At 36.5% G+C, this 12,651-nt stretch overlaps 1 protein-coding gene across 8 annotated transcripts in view; it reads right to left on the bottom strand.

The window, feature by feature from the left end:
- The window catches only part of BCAS3 (BCAS3 microtubule associated cell migration factor), a 722,154-nt gene that overhangs the window by 412,207 nt on the left and 297,296 nt on the right, over positions 1 to 12,651 (bottom strand). For all 8 annotated transcript variants that reach the window (XM_023204675.3, XM_023204674.3, XM_023204677.2 and 5 more), the window contains one exon: positions 301 to 565. In XM_023204675.3, coding sequence (XP_023060443.1) covers positions 301 to 565 — 265 coding nt within the window. The remainder of the gene's footprint in view (positions 1 to 300; positions 566 to 12,651) is intronic.

Raw genomic sequence — 12,651 nt, 5'->3', positions numbered from 1 at the left:
GTAAAAAGGAGGTTCAGTCCCCTGAAGTTATAAAAATAGTTCCAAGTTTTATATTCCATAAATATGATACCAAATATCCCTTATATATTGAAACAGGGAGTTAAAATAGCATGGTAAAGATCACCATTACTATACTGGCTCCAATTTATTAAATGATTTAATAATTAAGCATTTCATATAAGCCTAAGATCTTCTTTTTACATGAACGGACTATAACAAGTTTAGTTTTACCCCAGATCTGTAAAAATAAGAACAAAGGGAAGGAAGATTCAAGACAACAGTGGAGACAGAGAAAATTACCATGCAAGGGTGACCCAGAAGGGCTGCTTGATAGACCTGGAACAGGGCTACAGCGACCTCCTTGCTTAGACGTCAGTTCTTGTTCAATCTCTTCCAGTCCAGCACTTTTCTGGAAACGGCTCATGCGATTCACTACTCGTGGTGACATATGTGTACGAACACAAGGCTGGCCACCATAAGGGTTGATGGGGAAAACGTGGGAAGTACCCCGGAGAGTACTGACCACAACCCAGCGACAGTCATGGCTGAAGCAGATGTCTTGTACCTAGAAATGAGATAAGAAAAAGATATAAAAATGTCTCAAACTACTTGGATTTATCTAAGAGTATCACACATCACCAAATATGAATATAAATGATTGCCTCATTATCAAATGTACCTAAGATCAGGTAATAAATAAAAATTTACTCTACAGATGAGTTTTGCTGACCAAAACTCCATTAGGTAGAATGTTACTTCAATAGTCAGGGATATAGGATCCTGAAGAGAGGTGAAATGCAAAGAAATAAGATCTTAAAACACTCAATGCCCTTTGCCCCCCAACACACACACACATAACTGATAACAATAATAACTCATGTATCTGCAGTGGCTCATGTATCTGCAAGCTTTTTCTATAAGAGGCCATATGGCCTTGTAGGATGTAAAAGCTCTACTGTCTGTTGCAATTACTCAACTCTACTCCTGGACTGTCAAAGCAGTCACAGAACATATGTAAACGAATGAGTGAAGTTATGTTTAAAAAAAAAAAAAAAACTTCTTTTTATTTACAAAAACAAGTGGTGAGCCACAGACCTAAGCCAGGGAAAGTTAATTTGTATGACACATCATACAGTAAATAAGGAATCTCCAGTATTTTTGAATTAGCAAATTGAATTTACTACTTTTATCTCAGTATCACTTAACTGGTGACAACTTAAGCAAAAACATCTCCATTTACTTATTTGAGAAAAAATTAAAGAAAGCTAAGGAAAATTTGATGCTGTTATAAGCATTTTCAAGCATAGCCTCTAAAAGGAAAGCAGGTCACAGATACTTAAGTTTTCTACACTGACTAAATTAATTTTTCACCACCTAAAACAATTGTCAAATAGTGTTTTTAAAAATCCAGACAAAAGAAAAAGCACAGTAGAATAAAGATATTTGTGAATGAAACTTAACATGAAAAAATATATGGATAGAGTGAAAGCAGTACCAAGAGGGAAGTTTATAGTTATAAGTACCTAAATAAAAAAAAGGAAAACTTCAAATAAACAACCTAACAATGCATCTTAAAGAACTAGAAAAGCAAGAGGAAACCAAACCCAAAATTAGTAGAAGATAAATAATAAAGAGCAAAGCAGAAATAAATAAAATTGAAATGAAGAATACAAAAGATTAACAAAACGATAAGTTGGTTTTTTGAAAAAATAAAATTGACAAATCTTTAGCTGAACTAAGAAAAAAAGAAGACTCAAACAAATAAAATCAGAGATGAAAAAGGAGACATTATGACTGATACTACAGAAATTCAAAGGATCATTAGAGGCTACTATGAGCAATTATATGCCAATATGTTGGAAAATCGAGAAGAAATGGATAAATTCCCAGACACATACAACCTAACAAGGTTGAACCATGAAAAAATAAGTCTCCCAGCAAAGAAAAACCCAGGACCAATGGCTTCACTGTTTAATTTTAGATGTTTTACCAAATATCTAAAGAAGAACTAATACCAATCCTACTCCAACTATTGAGAAGAATAGAGGAGGAAGGAATACTTCCAACCTCATTCTACAAAGCTAGTACTACTCTGATACCAAAACCAAACACATACATCAAAAAAAAAAAAGAAAGAAAGAAAAGAAAAGAAAAAACAAGAAAGAGGAAAGGGAGGGGAGGGGAGGGAAGGGGAAGGAAAGGGAGGGGAGGGGAGGGGAAGCGAAGGGAGGGGAGGGAAGGGAAGGGAAAGAAACCTACAGGCCAATATCCCAGTGAACACTGATGTAAAAATCCTCAACAAAATATTAGTAAACCAAATTCAACAACACATTTTAAAAAATCATTTATCACGACCAAGTGGAATTTATCCCAGGTATGCAAGGACAGCTCAACATACACAAATCAATATGACATGTTATATCAAGAGAATAATGGATAAAAACCATATAATCATTTCAATTGATGCTGGAAATACATTTGATAAAAATTCAACATTACTTCATAATAAAAACTCTCAAAAAACTGAGTATAGAAGGAAAATACCTCCACACAAGAAAAGCCATATACAATAGACCCACAGCTAGCATCTTACTGAACAGGGAAAAACAGAAAGCCTTTCTGCCAAGATTTGGAACAAGACAAGGATGCCTACTTTTATCACTCTTATTCAACAAAGTACTGGAAATCCTAGCCAGAGCAATCAGACAGGAAATAAAAGGCATCCAAATTGGAAAAGAAAAAGTCAAATGAGCCTTGTTTGCAGATCATATGATCTTATATTCAGAAAAAGCTAAAGTCTCCACCAAAAAACTATCAGAACTGATAAACAAATTCAGCCAGGTTGCAGGATACAAAATCAACATACAACAATCAGTAGCATTTCTACATGTCAAATGTGAACAATCTGAAAAAGAAATTTACAAAGTAATCCCACTTACAATAGCAACAAATAAATAACTAGCAATTAACCAAAGAAGTGAAAGTTCTCTACAATGCAAACTGCAAAACACTGATAAAAAGTAACTGAAGAGGACACAAGAAAATGGAAAGATATTGCATGTTTATGGATTGGTAGAATCAATATTGTTAAAATGTCCATACTACCCTAAGCAATCTACAGATTGAATGCAATCCCTATCAAAATGCCAATGACATTCTTCACAGAAATAGAAAAAATAATCCTAAAATGTATACAGAGCCACAAAGGACTCGGAATAACCAAAGCGAACCTGAGCAAAAAGAAAAAACAAAAAAACAAAAAACTGGAGGAATCACATTACCTGACTTTAAATTATACTACAGAGCTATAGTAACTGAAACAGCATGGTACTGGCATAAAAGCAGACACATAGACCAATGGAACAGAACAGAGAACCAAAAAACAAATCTACATACTACAGTGAACTCACTTTCAACAAAGATGTCAAGAACATATATTAGGGAAAACACAGTCTCTTCAATAATTAGTGCTGGGCAAACTGGATATACTTATGCAGAAGAATAAAAACAGATCCCTATCTCTCGCCATACACATAAATAAAAATGGATTAAAAACTTAAATAAATCTAAGACCTCAGACAATGAAACTACTACAAGAAAACATTTTGGGAAACTCCTGGACATTGAACTGGGCAAAGATTTCTTGAGTATTACCCTACAAGCACAGACAGTCAAAGCAAAAATAGACAAATGGGATCACATCAAGTTAAAAAAGATTTTGAACAGCAAAGGAAACAATCAACAAAGTGATAACCCACAGATTGGGAGAAAATATTTGTAAATTGTCCATCTGACAAGAGATTAATAACTAGAAAATATAAAGAGCTCAAACAGCTCAAAAGAAAAAAAAACTAACAATTCTATTTTAAAATGGGCAAAAGATATGAATAGATTTTCTCAAAAGACATACAAATGGCAAACTAGTATACGAGAAGGTGCTCAACATCAATAATCATTACAGAAATGAAAATCAAAACTACAATGAGATATCATCTTCCCCAAGTTTAAAAAAAAGGCTTTTATCCAAAAAACAGGTAAAAGCAAATGATGGCAAGGATGTGGAGAAAAGGGAACCCTCATACACTATTGGTGGGAATGTAAATTAATACAACCCATATGGAGAACAATTTGGAGGTTCCTGAAAAAACTACAACTAGAGCTACTGTATGATCCAGCAATCCTCCTGCTAGGTATATACCCCAAAGAAAGGAAATCAGTATATCAAAGAGATATCTGCACTCTCATGTTTACTGCAGCATTATTCACAACAGCCAAGATGTGGAAGCAACCCAAGGACCCACCAACAGATGAATGGATAAAGAAAATGTGGTATATATACATAATGGAATACTATTTGCCATAAAACGAAAGAATAATATCCTGTCACTTGCAACAACATGGACAGAACTGGAGGTTATTATGTTAAGTGAAATAAGCCACTTGCAGAAAGACAAACTTTGCATGTTCTCACTTATTTGTGGGATCTAAAACTTAAAACAATGAACTCGGCCAGGCACAGTGGCTCATGCCTGTAATCCCAGTACTTTGGGAGGCCAAGGCAGGCAGATCACTTGAGGTCAGGAGTTTAAGACCAGCCTGGTCAACATGGTGAAACCTCGTTTCTACTAAAAATACAAAAATTAGCCTGGTATGGTGGTGTAATTCCACCTGTAATTCCAGCTACTCCGGAGACTGAGGTGGGAGAAACTTAAACTCTTGAACCCAGGAGGTGGAGGTTGCAGTGAGCTGAGATCGCACCATTGCACTCCAGGCTAGGTAACAGAGTGAAACTCCCTCTCAATCAATCAATCAATAAAACAAAATAATGAATTCACGGAGATAGACAGTAGAAGGACGTTTACCAGAGGCTGGAAATGGTAGTGGAGGGAGGAGGGAGGAGGGGGATGGCTAATGGGCACAAAAAAATAGAAAAAAATGGATAATATCTGATATTTGATAGTACAACAGGGTGACTGGAGTCAATAATTTAATTTTACATTTTTAAATAAATAGAATGAATAAGACCTACTATTTGATAGCACAACAGGGTGACTACAGTCAATAATAACTTAATCATATATTTTAAAATAACTTAAAGAATATAATTGGGACCAGGTGTGGTAGCTCACACCTATAATCCAGAACTTTGGGACGCCAAGATCAGGAGTTTGAGACCAGCCTGGCCAATGTGGTGAAACCCCGTCTCTACTAAAAATACAAAAAATTAGCCAGGCATGGTGGCACACACCTGTACTTCCAGCTACTGGGGAGGCTGAGGCAGGAGAATCGCTTGAACTCTGGAGGCAGAGGTTGCAGTGAACTGAGATTATGCCAGTACACCCCCGCCTGGGTGGCAAGAGTGAAACTCTGTCTCAAAAAGATATATATAGATATAAAATTGTTTATAACTCAAAGGATAAATGCTTGAGGAGATGGGTACCCCATTATTCACTATGCAGTTATTTGTATGACTGTATTAAAACAAAACATTCCTTTTTCTTTCTTTTTTTTTGAAATGGAGTCTCACTCTGTCACCCAGGCTAGAGTGTAGTGGTGCAATCTCGGCTCACTGTGACTTCTGTCTCCTGGGTTCAAGTGATTCTCCTACCTCAGCCTCCCAAATAGCTGGGATTACAGGCATGGACCACCACGCCTATCGAATTTTTGTATTTTTAGTAGAGAAGGGGTTTCATCATGTTGGCCAGGCTGGTCTGGAACTCCTGACCTCAGGTAATCCGCCCACTCTGGACTCCCAAAATGCTAGGATTACAGGTGTTTGAGTCACAGCGCCTCGATAAAACAAAACATTTCATGTACTCTATAAATATATACACCTACCTACTATGTACCCACAAAATTTTTTTAAATAATTAAAAAATATTTTTAAAATAACTAAAAGAGTGTAATTGGATTGTTTGTAACACAGAGGATACATGCTTGAGGTGATGGATACCCCAATTACCCTGATGTGATTACCATGTATTATATGCCTGTTATCAAAATATCTCAAGTACCCTATAAATATACATATCTACTACGTACCCACAAAAATTAAAAATTAAAAAATAGCTGTATATATACATATCTATGTGTATGAGGCATATTCGCTTCATTGTTATAACACAAATTAGGTAAAAGTCCCCAAGTGGTCAGAGAAGCACTTTTCAATGTATTAGATCTTCAAATAAGACTACATATTTCAGAAATGCACCATGAACAAAAGCTATAGGTAGCCATTAAAGTACAAGTTTCTAATAGAGCCTGGAATCTTATCAATAAAAAAGAAATTTTAGTCTTATGTGTCAAGACAAGATACTTCATTGCTAGAAAACTGCTAGACAAACATTATCAATACATGAACAAACTCAAAATTCAACCACATGCCTACTAATCTCGACTACTGTGACACATCCAAATGACACCTTAATGATATAATTAAAGACTGTCCTGAAAGCTGAGAAATTTAACTGCCAATAATTCCAGTATTTCAGATAAATAGTTGTTCCAGAAGTGTTTAACCTCTGTAGCTTGCCTACGATTATGTTCAGCTTAACTGACTTTTCTGAATAGATCAGGGATCCCATTAAAAGAAAGAATGAAAGTAGTAGAAAAGCGAGAGAAAGGAAAAAAGCAGGACAAAGTAAGGTATAAACAGAAGCAGCAAGAGAAGAGAAATACAGTACCCGAATAAATTAATATCATAATATGAAATGCATTTTCACATCACAGAGTCAACTATATAAAGAAAGGCATCTTTAGATTTATCATTGAGCAATTTATGTTCCAGCCACAGTGAAACTGAACTATGTTATCTAACATCTTTTTCCAAAACACTTATAATCAAGACCACTTCCTGGTCTATCAATAAAAAGGAGTTTCTTTCTTTCATTTTAAGAATACTCAGGATACAGAGGTGGTGTTAACAATCAGTATCAAGGCAGGAAGACAGAATTCCATCTAATGCTTTTTTAGAAAACTGCTATTAGAGAAGTGATTCTGCTCTATGACCTTGAAGACATATCAGCATATATAAATGAGCAGAGAAGGACTGCTAAAGATACTAGCTGTCAAAATAAGTAGGGAAAGTGTAATCCTTTCAATAACATTACAGAGGATAACAAGTTGCCTATCCACAAAATGTAAAATAATGTAACTATTGCTATTAGTTAACTAGCTGGATGGTTTTTCAGACATTATTAAAAATGGAAAAATCCTGTAAAAATGGAAAACTAGTAATAAGATAATGATATTATCTGCATGATTTTTGGACCTCAATTACGGAACATTATTTCTTTTTTTTTTTTTTATACTTTAAGTTCTAGGGTACATGTGCATAATGTGCAGGTTTGTTACATATGTATACTTGTGCCATGTTGGTGTGCTGCACCCATCAACTTGTCAGCATCCATCAACTCATCATTTACATCAGGTATAACTCCCAATGCAATCCCTCCCCCCTCCCCCCTCCCCATAACAGGCCCCGGTGTGTGATGTTCCCCTTCCCGAGTCCAAGTGATCTCACTGTTCAGTTCCCACCTGTGAGTGAGAACATGCGGTGTTTGGTTTTCCATTCTTGCGACAGTTTGCTGAGAATGATGGTTTCCAGCTGCATCCATGTCCCTACAAAGGACACGAACTCATCCTTTTTTATGGCTACATAGTATTCCATGGTGTATATGTGCCACATTTTCTTAATCCAGTCTGTCACTGATGGACATTTGGGTTGATTCCAAGTCTTTGCTATTGTGAATAGTGCAGCAATAAACATACATGTGCATGTGTCTTTATAGCAGCATGATTTATAATCCTTTGGGTATATACCCAGTAATGGGATGGCTGGGTCATATGGTACTTCTAGTTCTAGATCCTTGAGGAATCGCCATACTGTTTTCCATAATGGTTGAACTAGTTTACAATCCCACCAACAGTGTAAAAGTGTACGGAATGTTATTTCTAATTAACATTTTCTCATTATAAAAAGAAGAGCTAGATAGGAGTCGAGTCATATTACTGATTGAATTCTATAGCACTAAAATATCATGAATATCATGACAAATAACATTTACCATGTATAGATTAGGCAACTGTGACAACAAATATTAAACAAGTCCAGGTACCACTCACTATCCAAACTTCTGCTCTGAAATTTAGGACACAAACATATTTATATGATTATTTCTTTAAGACACTCGCTAGTCAGTATTTTGAACTCAGGTACTAAGCAGCTGTGAAGAGCAAGAGATAAACTATTTGTACTCCCAGTTGGCCACATTTCAAAATCCTATAAAACCGACACAGAAAATGTTTGTGGACATGAGAGAAGTAGAGGTTTCTTTTAGAACTGGGGTCAATAAACTTTTTCTGTAAAGGACCAGATAATAAATTTTAGGCCTTGAAGACAAGAAAGCAAAATCAAGAGTACTATGTTTATAACAAGAGAAAAACCAAATTTTGACAAAAATTTTTGTTGATGCAATTCAAATTATAATATTTCAATATAGTTTTTTTGTAATATAGATCTACAATGAGAAGAATGGCATTCTTTTTATTGGAATAATCTTTTGCTCAGTTGAAATTCAAAGTTAGTGTTACTAGATTCTCCACAGTACAGAGAGGAAAAACCAAAGAAAGTCTTCCCTTAAGAAAAATCCATACAAGACATGAATTAAGAACATGAGACCAATGAAATTAAGGTACTTTATTTTTAAGGTACTTTAAAAAATTCAATAGCAAGCCAGGCGCAGTGGTGCACTTGTAGTCCCAGCTACTCAGGCTAAAGTAGAAGGATCGCTTAAGCCCAGGAGTTATGTGGCTGCAGTGAGCTATGATTGTGCCACTGCACTCTAGCTTGGGCAACAGAGTGAGACCCCAATTTGTAAAATAAATTAATTAATTTTTAAAAATATGGATTATCTGCTTGAAGAAAAATGACATTCAATAGCAAGCAGTTTGTTTGTTTTCAAAGTAGAATATAGCTATATATAATAAAATAACAAAACATGAACACAGAAAATCACTTTAGTATTTTTAAAAAAAATCACACACACATAAATCCCACAACTATTTTTCATTATCTTGGAACACATCCTTCTTTCAGGAAACTGTTAATGCAAAAATACAGTATATCTATCCATTTATATATATCACATAACTACATATACACATTTGTGCATACACATACAATTTCTTTTCAGATTAGATTTAAAATACCAATTTGAAATGAAAAATAATCTACAAAGTTTGATATTATAGAAGATTATGAAAATACATGGAAACAGTACTATAAATATAAAACCATATATATTTTAAGCTTTACCTAGAGGCAATATATCATAGTAAATATATTTACCACTTACAAGCTATATGGCCATATGAAAGTTAATTACCAGCTCTGTGCCTTGAGATTCTTCATTTGCAAAATAGGAATAATTATGCCAGTTTCATAGGGTTGTTGGGTATGAGTTATCACATACAGCACTTAGAAGAGTGCTTAGCACTTAATAAGCACTATACAAAGATGTTTGCTATTATTATTACTGTCATCATAAAAATATATTCCAACTCTGTCCAAATGTCTGTTTTCACTGCTATCAACATACTACTATAACTCTTGTGGCCAGGCATAGTGGCTCACACCTGTAATCCTAGCACTTTGGAAAGCCAAGGCAGGCAGATCACTTGAGGTAAGGGGTTCCAGACCAGCCTGGCCAACACGGTGAAACTCTGTCTCTACTAAAAATACAAAAATTAGCTTGGTGTGGTGGCACACACCTGTAATCCCAGCTACTCAGGAGGCTGAGGCAGGAGAATTGCTTGAACCTGAGAGGCAGAGGCTGCAGTGAGCTGAGCTCATGCCACTGCACTCCAGCCTGGGTGACAGACCGAGACTCCATCTCAAGAAAAAAAAAAAAAAAACACTTAAAACACTATCATCTACCAGGTTACTATATTAGTCTCTTACTTGGACTCTTAATCGAGATCACCTATAAGCAACCCAAGTCAAAGTAGACAAATCATACCTCTTCAACATTAAAAACTTTTTGTGTACAAAGAATACATTGGCTGGGCATGGTAGCTCATGCCTATAATCCCAGCACCTTGGGAGGTGGAAGTGGGAGGCCTGCTGGAGGCCAGGAGTTCAAGCCTAGCCTGTGCAACACAGCAAGGACTTGTCTCTACAAAAAATAAAAACAAATTAGCCTGGCATGGTGGCACATGCCTGTAGTTCCAGCTACTCAAGAGGCTGGGGTGGGAGAATCACTTCAGCCCAGGAGCTTGAAGCTGCAGTGGGCCATACTGGTGCCACTGCATGCCAGCAGTGTGAAAACCTGTCTCAAAAGAACAACAACAACAACAAAAGTCAGGTAGGGTTGCTCCTGTTTATAATCCCAACATTTTGGGAGGCTGAGGCGGGCAGATCACTTGACCCCACAAGTTCAAGACTAGATTGGGCACCATGGTGAAACCCCGCCTCTACAAAAAAATAGAAAAATTAGCTGGGCATAGTGGTGTGCGCCTGTTGTCCCAGCTACCTGTAGTCCCAGCTACTCAGGAGGGTGAGGTGGGAGTACTGCTTGAGCCCAGGGAAGTGAAGGCTGGTGTGGGCTGTGATCACACCACTACATTTTACCCTGGGCAACAGAGTGAGACCCTGTTTTTTAAAAAAAAGAATACCATTAAGAAAGTAAAAAAAGCCATAAAATGAATGGGACAAAGTATCTGCAAATAATACTTCCGATAAAGATCTAGTATCTAGAATACATAAATAACTTAATTCAACAGCATAAAGACAACCCAATTAAAAGTAAGCAAAGGACTGAGACAAATATTTCTCCAAAGAAGATAAACAAATGGCCAATAGCATATGAAAAGACTCTCAACATTATTAGTCATTAAGGAAATGCAAATAAAAACCACAACGAGATACCACTTCATACCCAAAAGAATGGCTAAAATAAAAAAGATGAAAACAAGTTTTGGTGAGGATGTGTAGAAACTGAAACCCTCAAATTTCCATAGGGGAAATATAAATGGTGTAGCCACTTAGAAAGTGCTTCCGCCAAGTGCAATGGTTCACGCCTGTAATCCCAGTACTTTGGCAGCCTGAAGTGGAAAGTTCACCTGAAGCCAGAGAGATAAGCCTGGGCAACACAGTGAAACCTTGTGTCTACAAAAAGAAAAAAGAAAAACAGCCAGGTGTGGTGGCATGTACCTGTAGTCCCAATCACTTGGGAGGCTGAGGTGGGAGGATCGCTGGTGCCCAGGAATTCGAGGCTGCAGTGAGCTATGATTGAGCCACTGCACTCCAGCCTGTGCAACAGAGGACTCCATCTCTAAAAAATAAAAGCTTAAAAAAAATTGTTTCCAAAAGTTTAATATAAAGTTACCATATGACCCAGCATTTTCACTCCTAGATATCCAAGAGAACTAAAAACATACGTTCATACAAAAACCTATATACAGGCTGGGCGTGGTGACTCGTGCCTGTAATCCCAGCACTTTGGGAGGCCAAGTCCAGCAGATCATGAGGTCAGGAGATCGAGACCATCCTGGCTAACACGGTGAAACCCCATATCTACTAAAAATACAAAAAATTAGCTGGGCATGGTGGCGGGCGCCTGTAGTCCTAGCTAGGTGGGAGGTTGAGGCAGGAGAATGGCGTGAACCTGGGAGGTGGAGCTTGCAGTGAGCCGAGATTGCGCCACTGCACTCCAGCCTGGGTGACAGAGCAAGACTCTGTCTCAAAAAAAAAAAAAAAAAACTATGTACAAATGTTCACAGCTGGATTCCTAAGCCCAAACATGCAAATAACTTAAATGTCTATCAATTGATAAATGAATAAACAAAATGTGATATATCCATATAATGAAATAGTATTCATCCATGAATAGGAATGAACTTTCTCATGCATATTTAAAAATGGACGAACTTTGAAGCATTATGCAAAGTGAAAGAAACCAGACATAAAAGTCCACATATTGTATGATTCCATTTTATATGAAATGTATAGAATAAGCAAATCCACAGATACGGAAAATAAATCAGTAATTGCCAAGGATCAGGGAGAAGTGGATGGAGAGTGACTTGATAGATACAAGGTTCATTTTGGGGTGATGAAAAATGTTCTTGAATTGAATGATAGTGATCAACGTATAACTCTGCGAATATACTAAAAAGACACTGAATTGTACGTTATAAAATGGTGAACTTTATGTATGTGAATTATACCTCAATAAATCTGTCATAAAAAAATGAAAGGAACACTAACTAACTAGTTTGCTAAAAGTGAAGTTCTATAGCCTCTTTTTATAGTTTGTGGTTTCATTTAACACCCCCCTTAGTTCTTAGAGATGCCATTGCTGTCCTATGCTCAAAGGAACATAAGCAGCTGCTGAGAAGCCTAAATTAGCATTTTTACCTGTGCCTATCTTGGCTCATTTCACATCTGGGGTTGGGTTAAACAAGCGGCTTGAATATAATATGGGTAAAAGGTATAACCAGATGTTCTTGTTATGTTTCCTTCCATTCAGCATAAAAGTGTGCCATGAGAAGAAAAACTCAAGCAAACAGCACCTAACTTAATCTGGGAATCCTCATTAGGGCACTCATTATTACCAATTTGGAATTTTTAAGTATACAAATATCAGTTCT

This window comes from Piliocolobus tephrosceles, chromosome 16 (assembly GCF_002776525.5).
Source record: "Piliocolobus tephrosceles isolate RC106 chromosome 16, ASM277652v3, whole genome shotgun sequence".
NCBI classification, from domain to species: domain Eukaryota; kingdom Metazoa; phylum Chordata; class Mammalia; order Primates; family Cercopithecidae; genus Piliocolobus; species Piliocolobus tephrosceles.
This window is presented reverse-complemented; position numbering and strand designations above follow the sequence as displayed.